This window comes from Phaenicophaeus curvirostris, chromosome 15 (assembly GCF_032191515.1).
Source record: "Phaenicophaeus curvirostris isolate KB17595 chromosome 15, BPBGC_Pcur_1.0, whole genome shotgun sequence".
In the NCBI taxonomy this organism is placed as follows: Eukaryota; Metazoa; Chordata; class Aves; order Cuculiformes; family Cuculidae; genus Phaenicophaeus; species Phaenicophaeus curvirostris.
Window position 1 is genome coordinate 3004709 of NC_091406.1, and position 21449 is coordinate 3026157.

A 21449-nucleotide genomic window follows, 5' to 3' on the forward strand; every position below is an offset into this window, starting at 1 on the left:
TTGATAGGGCATGGAGCCTTTTACTCCTGCGTTAGTGTTTTATAGAGATTATAGAATCATAGAATCATTTAGGTTGGAAAAGACCTTTCAGATCTTTAAGTCCAGCTGTAACCTAACACTGCCAAGTTCACCACTAAACCGTGTCCCTCAGCACCGTTTCTACACGTCTTTTAAATCCCTCCAGGGGTGGCGACTCAGCTGCTTCCCTGGGCAGCCAGTTCCAGCGCTTGCTAACTCTTAGAGTGAAGAAATTTTTCCTAATATCCAATCTAAACCTCCCCTGGCACGGCTTATTATGTTGGTGTGAGATCACATTCTCACTTCTGCCTGTGTCCCTCCAGACAGAAATTGTGGAGAAGTTTGCAGCTACGCTCTCTGCACAGGCTCAGAAAAGCTTCGTTTTCTCCCTCCCTTTCTACAAGACCCTTAACGTTAACCAGGTAAACTGGTCTGCAGGCAGATCCCACAGACCCGGTGATGCTCTCAAGTGTGACTTATTCTCTGAAAGCCGCTGGAGTCATTCATTGTAGCCAAGATTAGTATCTGGGTCTTTGCTTTTCCTTCCCTGGGGACAATAATGGTGTCACTTGCATGTGACACGGAATGTTTCGGTGAAGTATTATTTTGTTTTTGCTCTTTAGCTGGCTATGATCAATACAGATAGTGTTTCTGCAGCCAAAAAGATGACAATTTTATGAATGGAGTTTAATAGCACAAACTTTATATGATGCAGAAAGAGATAAATGGAGCACAAATGGAAAAAGCGCTTCACCCCTAGGCCCCGTTGTTTAGTGTTTCATAAGCGATTAATCGCTTCATCCCCATCAAGTGCAATTGTCAATTCAATAAGCTCCGAGGTATTCTGAATGGCGCTTGGCAAACGAATTCCTAATGTAATTACATCTAAATGGAGTGTGAGAGCGTGCGTGTGTGTGTGCGGGAGGGAAGGAAGGAGAGATCTTTATTTTTCAGTGTAATGGTGTAATATTGCACATGGGCTGATGTGGAAACCCTGCTGGGGCGTGTGGGGATAGGTAAGGATGTTCCCCCCATGGTTCAGCTGGTGATGCCAGGGCATCGCCGTGGATGGAAAATGCAGGGGGTGGGATGGAAGCCAGTTCTTTCCACTTGAGGTGGAACCTGAATGATGGTGATGCCAGTGTGATCCCAGTGATGCCACCGCAATCCTAGCCCTGAGGGCAGTTGGGGTCATGATTCCTGTGGAAACCTGCCTCCCTTTCCTTCTCTGTGCCACCTGCAGCTGCCAGCTCGCTGCCTGCCCTCTCCTCTGAGCACAGGGTGGCTCTGGAAGGTGTGTGGGATGAAGCACCAGGAACACTTCAAAGATCATTTAGCTTTCCAGGAGAGCAGAGAGAGCAAAGCCTGAAATGTTGGGAATAACTCCAGGCTGCCACTCGGGTGCCCAGGCTCATAGTCCTACATGTGGACTTGAAACATTGACCAAGAGCAGCAGATTCTTGCTGGGCTTGTTTGATGCTTGCGTAAAGTGCGCATCTCCAGGGATCAAATGGGGTTTGTTTATCAAGGACCAACGTTAAGGCAAGGATAGTGCTCTGGCTTTGTCTGTAACCTGCTCCTTGCCCTGTTGCACCCAACCGGCGTGATGCCAAGTGGGAGCCGGTGGCTCTATCCCAGCTCTGGTTGCTGTGCCAGCTCAGGGTGCTTCGCATCGCCGAGCAGCCCGGAGCTCAGCAGAGATCCCGCACCCATCGCCGGGGCTGCTGGCTAATAAAACAGGTATCGTCAGGATCCTTGGCGTGTTGTGGCACAGCAGCCCGAGCACTTGAAAGGGCTGTGATAGGGAACAGTGTTGTCTGTCTTAGATGGTATCTCAGACTCGACACAGACATGTAAAACGCCAGGCTGGATGTTTGCAGAGACTTGTCAAGCCAAGGGAAACGGTGCCAATGCGAAACGTTGGGGAAGAGCTTAAAAAGGCAGACAATGGTGTGTTTGCTTGCCGAGCTCGCCCACGGGTTGCTTTCCCCCTTGACAGAGTTTTTTCAGCCGGTCCCTGGCCATCGAGGGGAGGCGCAGCCGCTGCTGGCATCATCCAGCCAGAGGTGCTGGGAGTGCTGCCCGGGACGCCACGACCCCAGATCTCAGTCCTTAGGCTTGAGATATGCCCAGGATGGCAAATTTCCGACCCCACGACCCCAGATCTCAGTCCTTAGGCTTGAGATATGCCCAGGATGGCAAATTTCCCACTGAATTAATAACTGCTTTATGTTAATACTTCTTAAGCCTTTTTTTCCCTTCTCTGCTCATAAATGAGCGGAGTATTTGCTCCTGTTGCCTTGCAACAAGGAAAGGCGGACAGCAGCATGGGTCAGGCTTCTCCACTGGGGATTTCTGGAGCATCCTGGCTGTCATCACAGCTAATATACGCAAATGAAATTCAAATAGTAAATGTGTTTTATTGCATCCTGCTGGTATATCCATCCCCATCTCTGTGCCTTTCCTGGGAGATGGGTTGTGGTGGGGGTTTAACTCTGCCTCATACCCCTCATGGAGAACCTCACTCCTGCTGCTCACAGATTTTTTTCCTCCTGCTTTTCCTTACCCGGAGTGACTTCACGTTGAGTTTGTGGCACCACGATCTTGGTGTGCAGGTGAGAGGCAGCGGCTTTGGAAGCAGCGCTCAGCGTGGCACCATTTCAGTGCTGCCAGGCTCCTGGCAGAGCATCCCTCGTGTGAGGGTGACCCAGTATCCCACTGGTGGAGGTTGCTGCTCTGAAAAAGCCTCTCTGGTAAAGAGACCTCTAGTAAAGCACCTCTGCCACTTCTTTACACTAAAGGTCCTGGTACAGAGGGATGAAACACAACAGAGCAGATCTGAGCCCACCCCGGGTCTGACCTTTTAGTTCCACTAAACCCAATAGGAAAAAAAACCTCCTTTTTCCTCAATTTCAGCCTTTGGCATCAGTTTTATGGTTCCGTTTAATTGGCCTTAAAAGGGTCAGTTTTCAGTCCTAACAATTGAAGCATTGACTTTGTGTTGCCAAAGCTTGTCTGAGCCCTCGCTGCAGAAAGCATCTTTGCAAAACGTGTCTCCTTGAACATTTAAACTGTCAGACCTAATTATCCGCATTGCTTCAGCTGAATGGGTTTCTTTCCTCTCAGCCAGCAGCAATATTTTGTAACTGTGTATGAAACATAAACTGCATCCCGAGTTCGAAGCAGCCGTTTTCTGAATCGCCGCTCTTACCATCGCCGCGGATTTGCCTCTTGAGTTGCAATCTCAAATGCTCAGCCCTTTGCAGAACGCTCCCCGAAGGCGGGTGGGCTCCTGCCCTGGAGCCACATCACTGTCCTCCTCTGCCTTCTGCCTTGCAGAAAAACCTGAGCTGGATGAGATCACCCTGGAGCGAGTGCTGGAGGAGCTGGAGACCATGTGCTACGAGAACATGAACATCGCCATCGAAACAGAGGAGGGCTTGGGCATCGAGTACGATGAGGACGTGGTGTGCGACGTCTGCCGCTCGCCAGAAGGAGAGGACGGCAACGAGATGGTGTTCTGCGACAAGTGCAACGTCTGCGTGCACCAGGTGAGCCCCCGCCGCTTGGGGAGAGCACAGGTTTTGGCTGCAGGCGCTTCACGCTCCTCTATCCTCCTCTGGGTTCCTCCCATCCCCACCATTCCCCTGTAAAGTTCTTCTGATGGATTCCTAGCACACATCCAGCTGAGTGAGGATCACACGTGGGGTCTTGGATAGTGGGTAGAATGCAAACTTGCTTTTCTTATCTTCTTAGCCCCAGCCTTTCTCAAGTGCCCTCAGAAATAATCAACCAGTGGTTGAAAACTGCTTCGTGTAAGCTTGCTTTGCCCCCTTCTCCTTGTTCTCTGGTCTCTGTGATGCTTCGTGCCTCTTATTCTGTTATTATTCTTTCTTTACCCCGTCTTTCTTTATTAAACTGCAGCTGTGGGACCTTTAGCACCCCGGGGGTGACCAGCACCATGTGTGGGACTGGCTGTGGGTCTGCAGCCCCACACTGGCTGGAGGGGTGGACTTACCCAGACCTTCAGCCTCCTCCACAGCCTTATACTGGGGGTGGAAGGACATTCCAGCTTCTCTAGCGCTGTCTCGCATCGCAGGGTTTCTGTCCCAGCTTCCCTGCTGTATGAGTGTAGGATTTCACTTTATTTTGCTGCCTGGAGGAAAATGATTTTATTTTTAGAATTGAATGCAAATGCTTCAAGCCCTTGCTGGGATCTGTGGGCTCCTGTGCTTGGGGAAACCTTGACAAGGAGAAGGTAGCTGGGCAAGGGTCACCCTGTGTGGCTCCAGGGAGGTTTTGCTGGTTGTGCTTCAAGGGGAGGTGCTGTGTGGTGCTGGGTTGGTGGTGGCAGCTCCTGGGCTTCACGCTCTGTGTGAAGAGGGTTTGGGGTTTTTTCCCTCTGAAGAGAGCTATTTGCTCATCTTTTGGGCAGCTTTTCCATCAGCGCTTCCTGGAGGTGGGAGAGCGTTGGAGATATGTATAGTTGCGGGAGGTGGGTGTTTTGAATGGTTTCCATCAATGATTCAGATTCCACAAAATACCAGGACGATTCAGGTTTGGGCTGCGGGTTTGGGGTTTTTTTGTGTTGTTTTCTTTTTTAACAAGCCTAAGTGTCTTCAGCTTCCAGCCACTGTGCTTCCATCTGTACCAAATGCCCATCCCCTAGCGTGGGGCCGTGCCTGCACCCTCCTTCTGTTATGTGGACCATGTCAAGCTTTTCTGTGGCTCAGCTCCCTGGGGTGTTTCTCGTGTCCCCTTTTTTGGGGATGTTGAGCCCATGACAGGCACAGTGATAAAAATAGCTGCTCTGCTCCTACTCAGCTCTGCTGTGGCTCCATATTCCCAGAGCATCTTCTGGCTGGTGTTGGACAGGAGAGCGTGTTTAGCTGATAACCCATCTTGATTCCAGAGCCACTCCTTGTCTGGGACAGTGGCCTTGTAGTGTTTGCTCCTAGGAGCAGAATTGCACCTTCAGCTGCTCTAAAACCTCTAGGAATAAATAATCAAGAGCCAAGAGTACTAGAGATACTCACCTGGTCATAACTCTTCGTTTCCCTTGGAATTGGAAGTTGGTCTGCTGGTTTATTCTCCTGGTAGCACATTCCAGGCTGATTTTGTCTGGTACTAAATCACATGTTTTATAAACTCTGTTACAGTAATGATTTATCTGTCAGATTTGGAGGCCCTGTGAAACACACGGTTAAGTCTTTCTGAACCGTGTAGACTCGCAGCAATAATATTACCTCCCTTAATTCCTTGTTAGCCCAATAATCTGTTCACAGAGTGGCTTTTTCCCCTTGGAAATCACTGTCAGAGTCAATTTGTGCTTTGGGGCAAGCTAAAGTCATGTTGTAAAGTCTGTTCTTGGCCAGTAAAGACTGAGAATGCGTTTTTCCCACACTTGTGCATCTCTGCGTGCCCCCTCTGCCCCTGTGCAGCTCTGTCATTTGCAGTGACGGTGACCTGCAGCACCAGGGCAGACATGGGGTAAACGTCAAGAAGCGGAGCTGACAAATGCCTGGGATGAATTTTCAGCCAACGGTGCTGGGGATCCTTATCAGCGCTGCCCGTTTGCCTTCTGGAAGGACGTCAGAGCAGCCAGATCCAGACTTAGTTACATTGCCTCACTTAAAATAATGACACAGCCCCACGTTAGCGCCCGAGGCGGTTGTCTGCCATTCAGAATTCTTTAAGTGCAAGTTATCAGGACCTGCTGGTCAAAAACTATCTAGTTTTAGTGGAAGCTGTTTAATACAGTCATAAGTTATGGGTGAAGTAGAAAGTATTTTATCATCGTCGTTATGTGGTACGGCTTATCATTTGGCTCATCCCCAAGTACGGAAGAGAAATATTTATGAAGTTTCTTGGCTGGGCTGCTTGCTGTGCTATCGCACACGTGCTCCACGGGCAGCCCAGGTCCTTTAGTTCTCGCTCTCTTGGCTGTAGGCTTGGCCTTGCCACCTTTGGATTTATCGTCCTTTAGATTTATCACCCTTTATGGTTCCTCCCTTCTGGTTTATATTCATGACTATCAGTTTCCCCTTTTAATCTTTCTGTAGTTGTTTTCGCTTCCCCTTCGGGCTGTGCTGGCTCTGTAACCAGAGTGACTGTCTTTCTCAATCTCGGGGTTGTGGCTTTTCACCCCTCGGCTACCTCAGAGGTTTTCTTTGTGTGGCTTTTCTTACATCGCCAAGTCGTCGTGAGTCTGGTAGGTGTTCAGAAACAGGGAGACGAGCGGTGGATGTCCACCCCACAGAGCTGGATCTGATTCTATGATTCTATGATGAAGCAGCCTGGTTGCCCCCGACTCCCACCTGGACCTGGGTGGATGCTCAGCATGATACACAGCATGTTTGTATACTTAGGTTTTTAGTTAAATTAAATTTTAATCATAGAATCGCCAGATTGGAAAAGACCCACCACATCATCGAGTCCAACCATTCCCATCAATCACTAACCCATGCCCCCCAGCACCTTGTCCACCCGTCCCTTAAACCCTCCAGGGAAGGTGACTCAACCCCCTCCCTGGGCAGCCTGTTGATCAGGACATAACTGGTCTGCCGTGAGTATCCACGTGAAAATAGGGAAGGTAGCAAAGAAGGAAGAATTCAACCTTGCTGTCTGTAACTGTGAAGCTGCTTTGCATCTGCTGTTTATTATCAGGATGCCCGGATGTGGTGGCAATAAGCAGCGGGAATAAAAAAGGTGCAAGAGAAGGAGGACGCTCGCCCAGGCTGCTGGGACTAACCCACCTCCTCTGTGTCTGCGCAGGCGTGTTACGGCATCCTGAAGGTGCCCCTGGGGAGCTGGCTGTGCCGGACCTGCGCCCTCGGGGTTCAGCCCAAGTGTCTGCTGTGCCCCAAGAGAGGGGGAGCGCTGAAGCCCACCCGGAGCGGGACGAAATGGGTCCACGTTAGCTGTGCCTTATGGATACCTGAAGTAAGATGTTTTCCAACCTCCTCTTGACGCGTGGGTGGTCTGAGCCCAGGGTGTTAATTAATGGTCTAAATAGCAAGTCCAGTTCGGCTCATCGAGCTGTGCTGAAGTCGGTCCTCGGGCTGTGTTTAATTAGCAGCCGCACAGCACCCTGTTAGAGGAGGACACAGAGGTGGCACTCAAGGATGCAGAGGTGGGGACATTCACAGGACCTGCCTGGGCAGAGTTAAGCCAAGTTCATGTGCACGTCTGAGGTACAAAGCGGTACCCAGGTGAGGAGCTAGTTCAGAGCATATTCGGACGTACATTTTTCCATCCATTTCATCCAGATTTGTTTCTGGGTTTTGAGGCTTGGGGTTTTCTTTTCAAATGACAAGTGACCCTGAAAAACAGCAAATAAGAAACCCGTCCCTCATTGAGACTGCCACAGATTATCCCCCTGTAGGAGATGGTAACCAGGATTTACAACTTCTCTTTTGTTTCATGACCAGGTTAGCATTGGATGTCCTGAAAAAATGGAACCCATTACGAAGATCTCACATATCCCAGCAAGCAGATGGGCTTTGTCCTGCAGCCTCTGCAAGGAGTGCACTGGGACATGTATTCAGGTATGTAACTTGGCACCGAGAAAACTCAGGCCTCCAGGGTTGTGCCTGTAATAGCCACCAGAGATTCTCAAGCTGCGGAGGGAGGCAGTCTGGCTGAGTCTTATTCCTGCAGACCTAACAACCAGGAGTGCGTGCACCCATCAGACATCATCAGATGTTTGCAGTAATTTAATGTATTGAGTGCTAGGAATCTAGATTAACTTTCTTTGCATAACACAGTGATGTTGCTGTAGTGACACTAATTACCGGAATGCAAATGACCTTGGTTTGAAGTCGGGCACCTCCAACAGAAAGGCTTGGCATGCCAGAAAAGTGAGATACAGAGCCCATGTATTTCACAAAGCAGTGGCGTTTGGCTGGGAAGCCCTGCTGTTGAGGGTATGTCAGGAAACCCGAGGATTAGGTAGTCCTCACTAGCCTGCCGGCTTGCAAAATAGAGTATTTACCATGTTTTATGTTCCCATGTTTTCTCAACACCTGAGCAAACCACTGCAGACATCTGATCACCTTCTCTCCCCACAGCAGCGTGCTGTCGAGGGGGTGAGATGTTCTCGTTTCAGACTGAAAGCAGGACACTGTGGGCTTTCTTATTACAGAAGTGGGACAGAGCTTCCTGGGCTGTGATCTCTCTTGCTAGGGAGCAAAGAGCAGGAGCTCCCATCCAAAACATAGCATGAGACCATCTGGGGAGCGTTGCGGCACATCTGCATCCTGTGATCCCCTCTGCTTCCCCCAGCTTGGCCAGTGTCATGTCCCAGTGGTCGCTGGGGGATCTGCTGCTCTGCTTTTCTTGGCAGACCTGGTATGGGAGCAGTCTTGGCACGCAGGGGTGGGTGGAATAGCCATTAAGCATTGAAAAAGTAGGAGTAAGTTTTGGCTGGGTACCAGTCCTTACTGATCAGCTCTTGTACAGCGATGGGAGCTGCACCTCGGAGGTCAGCGTAGGCAGCAGGGACCATGGGGACCAGAAGTAGCTGGCTGGTTGCAGAAGGGCGATAGGAATAGGAGCTCTGCAGGCTCCACTGTGTTTGTGCCGCTGCCTTGGGTTTAATACTTTAAAGGGAGCTATTTGAAAGCAATCCCCTTAGCTTGAAATGAAATCTCACAATACTTCTTTAAATCTCTAGCGTTGACTCACTTCTTTTTGATGGCTCTGGGTGGATCTGCTTATTCACCCTGCCAGATGGAGATACTGTGTCATAACAGCAACTGCTTTCAAAGAACGGAAGGGCAGGGAAGGAGGCAAACAGGCTTGGCAGCATCAAAAAGAATTCAGCTTCTCTGAGGCTTCATCCTCTTAGCGCTGGCAAGGCATGGGAGCTGTGAGATCCCTGGGACTGAATGGATTTGTATTAAAGGTCACCTGAGATGGAACAGGAGCTTTATTGTCTCCTGCGTGGCAGCTCACAGTTTATCAGTCTTCACGAGATTGTCACCACAGCGTTTGCCGAGGCCACCCTAGAATGCTCAGGATGGTTTTGCTTCAAGGAAATGGGGGAGAAAGGGAAAAAAAAGCAGGCAGTGTCTTTATTTAAGGATTTGTGGGGTAAATCAGCAAGTTCACCCATAGATAAATAAACATGCTGAGTACTCATCAGCATTACAGAGCTCAGATTTGAAAGCTTATGTTTATGGAGCATATTTTTGATTACTGCCTGTTTATACAGGTGTAATCTAACTACCTTTGTCAGCATTTCGGATTTATGACCCAGCTCTGAAAGGAGAAGATTGTTTTCTGTCAAAGCACTGCGCCTTTATTCTTGGCAGCGGGAATCAGGTGCTCCAGGTGGGGCAGGGCTGGGGAAGGAGGGATGCTGCTTCCAGGACGGGGGGGTTCCAAGTGGCTGGTTAGAGCTGGGCTTTGCTGAAATGGGAGGGGAAATCCAGAAGACAAGCTGGAGGAGGGGAAGACAGTCATCCCAGAGGAACCCAGGGATGCTCAACAGCAGCGCTGCAGCTTAAGGAAACACCCACCTCAACTGCATTTACAGAGACCAATGTGAGGTGTTTTTCTGTAGGCACTTCTGTGCATCAAGGGATTTTTCCTCATGTAAATTTGACCACCAAAAGGGGGGAAAAACCCAAGGAAGCCTGAGGAATTGCTCCCCGCCCCTCGCCGTGCCTCTGACCTTGCTGCTTGCATGTAGTTCCTTCCCTTCCCTTTCTGGTAGAGCTGTGAACCCAGTGTAACTCAGCGTGGCCGTAGTTGACCCAGATCTCCTGGACGCTGGGCAGGGATGGAGCCCTGGAGGCACACTTTCCCCAGCTCCCACTAAGGGGAAGTCATGACTTCGTGGTGGTTCTTGTGGTCAGACATCAGGAGATGCCAAAGAGAGCTCGGTATCCAGCAGGAATTATCTCATTTGCATTGCTGAGATGGAAAAGAAAGTGCCAAGAGCTGGACTCCAGCACAGCCCGAGTCCCTGCTGTGCTCGCCTGGGACCCACCTCCCTCCTCGCCAACTCACTCCTCGCTTCTGAGAGCAACTGGAAGAGCTCACCAAGGCCTTTCAGTGCTGTGCGAAATGCCAGGTCTCTGTTTGCTGCTGGCAGGCTTCTCCAGAGGGCATGATCTTTGCTTTCATCATCTTCCAGCTTTCTTTTTGTTGTTGTTTTTGGAGAAAAAGACCTGGGAAATGTCCTCCACCACTCACTCGTTCGTTATTGCTCCTCTGCCCACTGCTGCCAGCTCCCCTTGTGTCGCTGGTCCCCATCCACTGGGATAACTGGTGTGATGGTTCACAGACCTGTTGTCCTGTTGTGCCTGTAGCCCTGAAAACATGGGCTTGACGTGGGGGGAAGAGCGGTGTGTGTGCACCATGCAGCCCCCACACCACCCTCTGCCTCGGCCCCTCGTCCTCCGAGGACGTCTGCATCCCTGAAAACGCCTATTGTGGCTGAGAAGTGCTACCAGCATCCAGACCATCTGCGGTCTCTGAAAATCACATGGTAGCTTTTGCAAGGATGCAGAAGTGTTGTGGCTGATGGCTTGGCTGCAGTTCAGCACCGGTAATTAATTTTTCCTTCCTCAGTTCTCCTCGCAGTTCTGTTGGAGGAGCCACTTCCTTCCCCTCTGGCCCCAAACTGCAGCACCCCTGTCACCTGGTAAACTCCGTGACAAATAAAATCATCCCTCTGTTTCTTCTAAGACTGGTCTGAGGGCTAATTAACAGCCCATGTTAATCTCTGGTGCGGTTTTCACCTTCTGTTTGGGAATGGATTTGCTTGGATAAGCAAAGTATGCTGAAGTCCTTGAAGGAAGGGTGCTGTGAGACAACAAAGCACAATTGATAACGAAGCAGACTTGGGGGGCCGCCCCGGTCTTCTCAGCGTGGTTTATTCTGTGTGGCAGATCCCTCCCTCTCGCAAAGAGCAGCTTCGTTCCAGCGCAGTTCCGGGCAGGATCAATATGTTTTCATTGTCTGTTTGCGCAAGGTCCTTGGGTAGCCACGGCTGACCAGGTACCTTCTTTGTTGCCCTGTCAGCTGAGCTGCCTAATTGTTTTCTGTTTGCGTTTTGGGCACGGTTTCTGCCAAGCGCTGCTTTGCCGTCTGTCGGAGGAGAGATCCAGGACGGGTGTCATTCCTTTTGCTTTATTCCTAAGGTGGTAGGGTGATGGTCACTCCTGTTAGCAGGATATTATCCTGGCAGAAAGCGCAGCCGTTTTGCCGAGACCATTATTAGCGCTGGTGACAGAAAAGGGAAGGAGGGGACATCGCTGTGTGGTTTTCCTTAGCTCACATAGTTCACTGACAGCAATGAGTTCTCGTCCTCTACCGTAGGTTTTTATGTTCATAAGGGCACAAAGGGACGCTGTGGTTTGAAGCGCTCTTGGCTGTTACGCCAAACCAGCCAGGATGGAATATATCAAGAGTGCATCAGGAATAGCTCAGGAGGACACCAGGAGGACCTCAGGAGCTCATGGCTCCATGCAGTGCAATTACCGTCTTGGCTGCTGGACGAGAAAGCTCAGTCATGGGAGCTTGAAGCTGGCAAAGGGTCTAGGGAAGGGTCTGGAGAACAGGCCTTATGAGGAACGGCTGAGAGAGCTGGGGGTGTCTAGCCTGGAGAAGAGGAGGCTGAGGGGAGACCTCATTGCTCTCTCCAACTACCTGAAAGGAGGTTGTGGAGAGGAGGGAGCTGGGCTCTTCTCCCAAGGGACAGGGGACAGGACAAGAGGGAATGGCCTCAAGCTCCGCCGGGCAGGTTCAGGCTGGACATTAGGAAAAAATTTTTCACAGAAAGGGTCACTGGGCACTGGAACAGGCTGCCCAGGGAGGGGGTTGAGTCACCTTCCCTGCAGGCGTTTAAGGCACGGGTGGACGAGGTGCTGAGGGACATGGTTTAGTGTTTGATAGGAATGGTTGGACTCGATGATCTGGTGGGTCTCTTCCAACCTGGTTATTCTATGATTCTAAGGCCTCCAACCTGAAAGTTCCATTCAAGTGAGGAAGAGCGACTCCATCGAAGGGCGTCACGTCTCCTTGTATCAGTGCTCACCCCACAGCTGCAGGAGCGAGCGCCAGCACTTCAAAAGCCAGTGGGTCCTGACCGCACTGAATAAACTTGGGTGCTACAGGTCAGGCAGGGTTCTTTCTGTCCCTCCTTCGTTGACAAAAATAAAAGCTCCAGGGCTTCAGCCGCATGGGAGGCTGTGCCAGCGCTTGTCCCAGGGGGTGGGCAGGCAGCGTTGGGTGCCCCAGGCTGGGGCAGGGAGCACGGGCAGGTCCCCTGTGATGCCAGGTTCCATCCAAGTGCTGGCAGCATAGCAGAGGGAACTGATTTTTGCACGTGGTCAGCTATTTTCACAAGCGATTGCAGCTTGAAATTAGGACCAAACAGATATATTTAAACAGGGCAAGTAGGGGGGATGAATTAATCTTGCGTTTGGTGCCTGCAGGATTTAGTGCCCGGCATCGCTGCCCAGAGCCGTGCTGGCCATGGCAGGGCTGCATCCAGCTCTTCCCACTGATTTCAGAGGTTTTGGAGCAGGGCCTGGAGAGTCCTGGAAGTGGAGGACTTGGACGCTGCTTGCCTGAGCTTTTCTTGGCCCTGGCAGCCGCGCGAGTCTCTCGCTTTCATAAGCACCGGCAGATTCATAAACAAAAGTCAAGGGAAAATATCTAAAAGCAGCAATGTCAGAAGTTCACACGCTGGGCGACTGAGCTGGAATTTGGGGCTGATGGGACCAAGATAAAAAGCTTTAGAACTTGTATTTTTTTCTTTCTGGGAATTAAAGCGCAGCAAAGCCCCATTAAAGCTCTACAGCATCCCAAATGATTTGTCATCGACGTCCAGGAAATCTGACGTGCCTCCGCAAGGTCCCTCAGGCCACAACTGCATCTTCATCCCCCGCAAGAACAATTCTTCTATAAACGCTGAAATATGGTGCCTACAGTAATAGCCCACGTTGAGTGTCTCATTATTGCAGTTTAACTGGTCATTAGCAGCTGGAATAGACTGATTTCTTATGGGTTATGGTTGAAATAATTACCTGACACTCTGAGCCATTAAAACACAGTTAATGAGTAGAGGAGGAGAAGGTGCTGACGTGGGCACGGTACAGGCTGGGGAGGGGTTTCCTCTGTAGGAGACCAGGCTGAGGTTTGTTGCCTGTGGGGTCCAAAGTAATTGAAGTAAGTTAGAAAAATTGTTAACAAATTAACCTGATAGAAGTTTGACAACAGTCTAGCCACTGTGCCAGTACTAAAAAGTGAATTCCATTATGTTTTTCTCTGGATATGCTGAGTTGCATTTTTTTTTTTCTTTTTAAATGGAGCTAATTAGAGGCTGTGATTTCCAAAGGAGAAAGGCCTCATGCTTCAGGAGCGTTGGCTGCTTCTGAGGTACGACATTCACTCATAAATCTTGAGGTGTTCTATAAGTTCTCAATAAAAATGGTGTATTAGCTTTAGATGTGGTGAAAGAGCAGAGTAGTTTAAGGAGGAAATACGCATCATAGAATCATAGAATGGTTTGAGTTGGAAGGGACCTCAAAGCCCATCCAGTTCCACCCCCTCCCACTGGCTAAGGGTGCTCCAATTCCCATCCCATTCCTTGAACACCTCCAGGGATGGGGCAGCCTGGGCCAGAGCCTCCCCATCCTCACAGGAAAACATTTCTTCTTAAGATCTCATCTCCATCTCCCCTCTTTCAGCTGAAACCCATTACCCCTCATCCTATCTCTGCACTCCCTGATCAAGAGCCCCTCCCTAGCTTTCCTGAAGCCCTTTTCAGTACTGGAAGCTGCTCTAAGATCTCCCTGGAGCCTTTTCTTCTCCAGGCTTGAACAAGCCCATGTGAAAATTTCCCCATCAGGAGAAACCCATTGCCAGTCTTTGAGCATCCCACTGGCCTGTGCTGTTGTCTCTGGCTGTTGACATGTCTTGTTGGAACAACCTTTGGAAGCTCCTGCTTGTGGTAGGTGAAAGATGTGGTAGGTGAAAGATGAGCAGGGCCTGTCAGAGAAGGATTAAAGCAGGTAAGGTGGGAAGATGATGCCTAGTGAAGCCTGGATTTCTTCTGTTTGGGTGTCTGTCTCATGGGTGTGTGAGACTTGGGCAGCACAGGTGTTCCTCCATCAGGTTTACCTGTAGTGGAGCATCCATCACCAGGATTACCTGTAGTGCAGCATCCATCACTGTGGTAGGTGTTGTTACTCCCACGGGTGTCACAGTTGTATTCTAGTAAGCCAGGCTCACATTGTGTTGGTAAATGTCCCCCTCTCTGATGGTGCTTCCCCCTGTCCTTCTCCCCACAGTGCTCCATGCCTGCCTGCGTCACCGCGTTCCACGTCACCTGCGCCTTCGACCACAACCTCGACATGCGGACTATTCTAGCAGACAATGATGAAGTGAAGTTCAAGTCCTTCTGCCTCGAGCACAGCACGGGTGCCACCAAATTGCCCGAGGAGGCACGGACAGAGCCTGACCAAGCCCAGCTGGACTTGGAGAAGGTCACGCTGCGGAAGCAGAAGCTCCAGCAGCTGGAGGAGGACTTCTATGAACTGGTGAAGCCTTCAGAGGTGGCAGAGAACCTTGACTTAAGTGAAACACTTGTGGATTTTGTCTACCAGTACTGGAAGCTGAAGAGGAAAGCAAATTGCAACAAACCACTGCTGACACCAAAAACAGATGAAGTAGACAACTTGGCCCAGCAAGAACAGGATGTTCTCTACCGACGCTTAAAGCTTTTTATGCACCTCAGGCAAGACCTGGAGAGGGTGAGTACAGCGTTTCTTTCAATGTTGTACCCGTGTGGTCCATCAGGGCTGCTTTAGTGTGTCTGGTGCCTATAGAGAATGAGCCCTGTTCCCTGGGGACTCAGTTTGACTCCCCTAACAGCCGAGTCCTTTCATCTAAAGCTTTATTCAGAAGTATAACGGCACTCAGCGTGCGTGTATCATCACTGCCAGAGCACTGATGCTGAGGAGATAAGTTGGTGGGGGTCTCAGCCGTGGGTGCAGAAGAATGTGTGTCTGCAGGGAGGGGCGCATTGGTGCAGCCGGCTGGGTAGGAGGCAGCTGCTGCTGCTCCACTGAGCTCTTGATAGTCTCGAACCACAAAATTATCCTGTGCTGCCCCTTGGATGCTTTCTAGCAGCACGGCGTGGGAACGCTTCGTTATTCACTTACGTTAAACGTGAAAGATGGGTGAGTGGCAGGACGAGGTGTAGGAGCAGCGAGACTGGGCATTCCCTGCCCTGCCGCAGCCAGAAGTGGGTCGGCTCCTGGGGGAGCCGCCGGCATGGAAGATGCAGCCAGAGGATGCAGGCGCTGCCGCTCCCCGCAGCCTGGGTCATCCTGGCACTAGGAAGGGAAAAGCTGCCTCTGTAGCAGTTTCAGGAGGAGAGCAAGCATCGGTGGAGCGGCGGTACCAAAGCGGTGCCGGAGCCCTGCGGGCTGTGCTTGGTGCCGTAGCACATCGCCTGCCTCGGATTCGGCTGTCATGGCTACACGGAGGGAAGGAACAGGAGCAGGGATGGGGCAGAGGCAGGCTGGAGAGGAGGAGGGGCGACGAAGGCGAGAAGCAGTGAAGAGAAGAAATGCAGCACCTGGAGGGAGATGACAGAGAGGAGCCAGGGAGGGGATGGGTGCGGTAGTGCCACCGTTGGGGTGGGCATGGGCACAGCCTGGAGGAGCAGTGGGTTGAGGACAGGCAGGGCAAAGCTGCCAGGTCTGGCACGCAGGGAACAAGCTCCCTGTCCTGTGCATAAAACCCAAATCCTGCTTGGTCCCTTCTCTCCTTCTCCTGCGAAAGTGAATCCATGGCCCATGCTTGGGTCCCCTCCTGACAGCCCACCCAGCGTGCAAAACCATGGAAGGGCTCAGGGCTTTGCTGGGAGAACGCAAGGAAGGAGGAAAGCAGGAGAATAGCATTGCTTTGACCTGGCGGAGACGGTGCCCTGAGCCCAGGCTGGAGGGTGCTGCAGGGGACATGCAGCTCCCTGGGAGGCGAAGGTGGTGGTGATGCTGCCCCTGCAGCGACGTTGCCTCTGCATGTCCCTGAATCCTCTCTCCAAGCTGCTCTGGGTCTGGTGTGATTGAACCCATGGCAGGAAAGCTGGGGCAGGTGGGCAGGATGTTCGTGGGCAGGTGGGGTCTTAGCTCTGGACTGGCCCATCCTGGTCCCTCACTACCTTGCCCCATGTGGATCTCAGAGCTTGATAGCCTTCATCCCTGCGTACATCACCCTGCCAGGACCTCCCTCCTTTGCTCCTTTTGCTGCATCATCTTCCCATCTGCACTGGGCTGAGCTGGTGCCATTAATGTGTCTCCAGCACCAGACTGTAGGTAACAAGCTGCAGCTGCCAGATCCGAGGGTGGCAAGTTCAATTCACTGTTTTCCCCTCATCTGCTTCTATGTATTGCAAATCTAAACCGGGTAGCTCCACCTCCCTCTGCTTCCACTTGCTCCCAGCTTGACTTTCCCAGCTGCAGTGAAGCCCTGTGCATCTCTGGGTACTGCACTTTGCTCCAGACGCTGCCTAGTTCAAAGATGCAGCACGGCAGCTTCTCTTTGATTTCTTTGTGTCAAAACTGTGGGTTTTACCAGGTTTCTCATTTTCCAGAGTTGCTTCCAGGCTTCATGGGGTCATTTCCCATTGGCGTTCAGCCTCTGCTTAGCAACTCCCTGGTGCGTTCCACTGCCGGGCCCTGGAAGAGCTGTTTGTTTGCTCTTCTTCCAAGAGGAGGAACAATAAACACCGTCTGGATCAAAGTCCAGTGCTCGGATGGGTTATAGGGGTTTAAATCCCAGTGCTGGCAGCACACCCCCAGGCACCTGATCCAGTCTGTCAGCACCGCTCGTAGCCACCCTGTTTCACTTGCAAATAGCGAGGCATCATATCACATAGGGGCTGGAGAAGAGCAGCCTGGAGGGGTGGCTTTCAGAGAGACATCATGTTGCTATTTTGGCGTTTTCAGCCATTAATCTGGCAGGAATACTTGTGATTTGGGGGCTGATAATGGTATCTGGATCCAAGAGTTGGGGAGGCAGCAGCAGAGCAGGTGATGTGGGGGCAGCCAGGGTGATGGCATTTCTCTCTGATATCTTTTATCCACTGTCATTTCGGTTTTCTTCTCTTGTATTCCTAAGCGTAAGACCGATGGCATTAGGGGATGGCCAGGGCTGTCCTTCTGCCTTCACAGCCTTTGGTGGCAAACGTTAGGTAAGCGTCCTGGTTTGCTCTGTTACCGTGAAAGGCACAAAACCACGTAGGGACGGACCCCCAAGCCTGGAAGTACCCCAACCTTCTTCCACCAAAAGGGGTTTTAAGACAAGGAGGGGGAGGAATTGAAGACATCAGGGTCACCTGTGAGCATGTGGATGTACCCACAGGTTCCTGCCGGTGCCTCCATTCAGGCCACCTCCTCCGTACTTCATTGCAGGCAGTTTTGCTCTTGCAGAGCATCAGGAAGCTGAGTAAATTCTGTCAAATCCTGCTAGCTGCCATTAGCATTTTCTGTTTCCTCCGAAAGCCTCGGTGCCCACCGCAGCCATGGTGACAGAGCCCGGCTCTCCAGCCACCGTTACACGGGGCTGGCGAAAAGCACGGCACTGGGATTCCTCACAAGGCAGATGCCAGCGGGTATCGCACGAGCTCTGTCATCTGGGGCTGCTGGGGGTGTTTTTCAGCAACTCTGTGTGACAAGCAGAGTTTAACCGCTGCTCGCGTTTAGGGCTTCCTGCTTGGTTAATAAGATTTCTTGTACCGGGACAAAATGCACCAGTGATTTTGCAGGTGGATGTGGGGCAAGTGCGAGTAACCATGCAGAGGAGAGGATGCTGATCAGACTGGAGGCCGGGGAACCACACGTGGCGCCTAGTTCAGGAGGGACATGGAGCTGTTGGAGTGAGTCCAGAGGAGGCCATGAAGATGATCTGAGGGCTGGAGCATCTCTCATACGAGGCCAGGCTGAGAGAGTTGGAGTTGTTCAGTCTGGAGAAGAGAAGGCTCCAGGGAGACCTCGGAGCCACCTTCAGCACAGGAAGGGCCTCCAGGAAAGCTGGGGAGGGGCTCATGATCAGGAAGAGCAGAGATAGGATGAGGTGGGATGATCTTCAGCTGAAAGAAGAGAGATTTAGATCAGATATCAGGAAGGAATATTTTCCTGTGAGTATGGGGAGGCCCTGGCCCAGGTTGCCCAGAGAAGCCGTGGCTGCCATATCCCTGGAGGTGTTCAAGGCCAGGCTGGATGAGGCTTGGAGTACTTCTGAAGTCCTTTAGAGATGTTAATTTCTTCAGCAGGGCTGTGAAAACTAATAGATAAAAGCATCCTGTGTGTCCGCGCTGTTACTGTACCCGGGTAAGATCATGGAATAATTAACACGTTTCTCCTGGCTCTGTTCTCGTTTTGTGGGTTTTGGTCGCTTTGTGTGCTGATGCGGATCAACAGCAGCGCTAAAGTATGTGCTGCAACAAGTGCTGAGAGTTAATCCTGACTCGGAGCAGACTAGCAGCATGCTCGGCCCCGTTCGATTCCCTGTGCACTGCTGAATTCCTGCCCTCAAAAGCACAGATGCTGAAGTGCAAACCCTGCCTGTGCTTTCAGGCCTTTGGTGGGAGAAATCACAGTCCTGGTGCATCCAAAGAGCCCTGAGAGGAGTTTTGGTTCAGAGTGGGTGATGGTGAGATGAAGAGGACTGAATCCCAGGGAGCGGGGATTTCCTTGAGTGGCAGAAGCAGCAACACAGCTTGAGGGGACCCGCTTGGATCCTGACTAAACCGGACACTGTTTCTTGTGTTTGTAGGTTAGAAATCTCTGTTACATGGTGACAAGACGGGAGAAAATGAAACACACTATTTGTAAACTCCAGGAGCAGATCTTCCATCTCCAGATGAAGCTTATTGAGAAAGATCTTTACCCAGGTCAGTACCACTTACCAGAGCTTGTTCTCACAGACAGTCCCTGCTGTCCTCTGAAGCCACAGACTGATTCCCATGCTGAGGACACCAGAGCTGCCCACTCCCCTGCAGTGTTATTTGAGGCTGGTTCATATGTTGACTCTCTGCACATCCCCAGTTATGTTCAGAAACACACAATAAAGCCATACCCTGGGTGACCGGAGCGTCAGAGCTCCTTGTTTTCACAGATCCCTCTTGATCCTCCTCTCCTTGGTCAGAAAGACCAAGTGTTTGGTTAGGTGGTGATGCTCAGGCAGTGTTTTGGTGACTGTCAAGGAGATGCTGCTGCTGGAGCACTTTGTGCCACTGCCTCCTGGCAAAGCCCAGGCATGGGGCTGATGATGCTAGGGCTTTGCAGATGCCTGTGTCTCTGTCAAGAATGGAAGGTGAAGCTGCTGGTGGGAATGTGTGTTACCCCTAGAGACCCCGTCCTTTAGCTCTGGTGAGCTGCAGTTCTCTGCTTCATGTTTCTGTTAGTGGGGAACTACTGCATGCGAACTCTCTGGCACCTTTTGTTAAGGAACTCAAAGTTGGTTTACTTCTGTCCTACTTTTTTTTTGCCTTTTACAAAAGTGGTGCTGGAGCCCACAGCTCCTGCTCCCTCCTCCTTTCCCTTCGGAGGCAGCACAAACCAAACCCCATGGCTGCAGAACAGTTTTTCCAGAAGCAGCGTCTGGTGCTTTGGCAGGCTCTTGCGACAGTTGTTGTGTTTGTGGCTTTGGAGTTCGGTTTGAAGCCATCACATGGTTGGGGTTTCTTCAGGAACTGGCTGGGCTGGGCTTTCCTTGACAAAAGTTTCCTTTGACTGAAGTTTTGGAAGCTGAGAAGCGTGTACGTTGAGATGTTTGTGACTCGGTGTCTGCGCAAATTCCTCTTGATGGCCAGAGCCAGGCAGCAGCGTGGGGCGGGGGTGACCAGCACCCCAAGATGTGCTCCAGGGAGATCTGGGTCTTCTAAATCTGGGTCCCTGGATCAGTAACACTGTGTGTTGCTCCATACATCCTTCCCAAACCAACAGTTCGGGTCACCAGCCTGGGTGCTAAGGCGCTCACAAAACAGTGCTCCCACCAACAGTACCCCACGCACCCCGAGAGCCGTTCTCTGACACGAGGGAGATTTGTGCCGGGTGATGCTCCCAGCAGTGATGCTGCTGGCTGGGGCAGTGAGGTGAGAGGTCCACTTTGGGAATAACGGGTGGATAAAAGTCAAGAGCAATAAATGGAGATCCTGTTGGCAGCTGCTATTCGCTTCTGCTGCCAGGCTCTGCGGGTTTTGGGGGGATCACAAGGGACCTCATGGTGTTCTTCAGTTCAGCTGGTCTAACCCAGCTTAGTGGTTGCAGCTCTCAGAGGGAAAGAGGTCCAAGGTGGTTTGCCAGGAAGGTCTTTCGAGCTCACCTCTCTCACAAACAGGTTGTTAGATGGCTGGAAGTGCCTCTGAGGTCATCAATTCCCCAAAACACCTTGGAGAGTCCTCTGCTGCGTGCTGGCTTGTCTCCAATGCAGCGATGGGTTGGGAATCAGCAGCTCCTCCTGGGAAAGGTTGGCCAGGTGAACCAGGACCCTTTCCAGCAGGGTGGGGATGCTGACCAGCAAGGCTGAGCTGCGTGGGGGCTCTGCTGCTCCTGTTTTGGGGGTGTCTGCACTGCTGAGTGCCAGCATTATGCAGTTCCCTTCTTGAAAACGTTACACGTGTCCTCAGGGGAAAGCACGACTGTCAAGTGTCCTGGATGCCAGTTAGATACTTCAAGCCAAGGATGCTCAGTATCCAGCAGGACCAACGCTGTGGGGAACTCTGCTGCATTTTCCATCGTTGGGAAGCGCTGAGTGGTTTGAAAGCCGGGAGAGCAGCTCCTGTAGCATCCCCTCTGCACAGCTCCCGACCGGACTGCTCTGCATGCCTCGGGTTTCTTGGAGAAAGGAAAAAAGTCTGCATTGTTTTGCCTGGATGAGGCCAGTTTTTAACCGCTGTGCCAGTAGTCGTTGACTGAAATCTGTTGGGGTTATTCCAGAGATGGTTTTGGCACCAAGTTTTTGTTGGAATGGTTCCCACACAAAACCCAGAAATGGAGGGGTTTATTTTTCCCACTGACAAATGATCATTTAAGCAGATTTTTAATGAAATTGGTGAGAACTGCTTGTGTAAAATGAACCCACCCCTCTCCCTTGTATTTTTCTTGCATGGTGTGGAAAGTAAACAGTCTGGCTTTGAAACACGGCTACTATTTTGACAAGTTCCTCTTCAAAAAGTACTGCTCAGGTTTCTCTTTAGTCCCGTTGTGCTGTCTAAACAGAGTTAGATTCTTATTTCGTAAGTGAAATGAAAAATGTGTCTGCGTTTCTCCAGTTACTTGACAGGAACGTAGCAAATGCCAAGTCTGCTTTTGCTTCTCATTCTTTCAGTGAGTCCTTTGGTCAGGAGGGGTTCCTGGCTTGGCCACCCCCGCACTCTAAATCCTCTGTTAATCCAGACTCGGGCA

General features: G+C 51.2%; 3 protein-coding genes across 10 annotated transcripts in view; 2 read left to right on the forward strand and 1 right to left on the reverse strand.

Moving 5' to 3' along the window:
* Window positions 1-21449, reverse strand: part of SKP1 (S-phase kinase associated protein 1) — a 259109-nt gene that overhangs the window by 162488 nt on the left and 75172 nt on the right. The window lies entirely within an intron of this gene.
* The window catches only part of JADE2 (jade family PHD finger 2), a 182451-nt gene that overhangs the window by 153508 nt on the left and 7494 nt on the right, over window positions 1-21449 (forward strand). For all 4 annotated transcript variants that reach the window (XM_069869377.1, XM_069869376.1, XM_069869375.1 and 1 more), the window contains exons 6-10: window positions 3358-3569; window positions 6793-6960; window positions 7449-7565; window positions 14325-14786; window positions 18817-18934. In XM_069869377.1, the coding sequence (XP_069725478.1) occupies window positions 3358-3569; window positions 6793-6960; window positions 7449-7565; window positions 14325-14786; window positions 18817-18934 (1077 nt within the window). The remainder of the gene's footprint in view (window positions 1-3357; window positions 3570-6792; window positions 6961-7448; window positions 7566-14324; window positions 14787-18816; window positions 18935-21449) is intronic.
* The window catches only part of DDX46 (DEAD-box helicase 46), a 104926-nt gene continuing 95698 nt past the window's right edge, over window positions 12222-21449 (forward strand). For all 5 annotated transcript variants that reach the window (XM_069869369.1, XM_069869370.1, XM_069869371.1 and 2 more), the window contains exon 1: window positions 12222-12228. The gene's annotated coding sequence lies outside the window, so the exon portion shown is untranslated. The remainder of the gene's footprint in view (window positions 12229-21449) is intronic.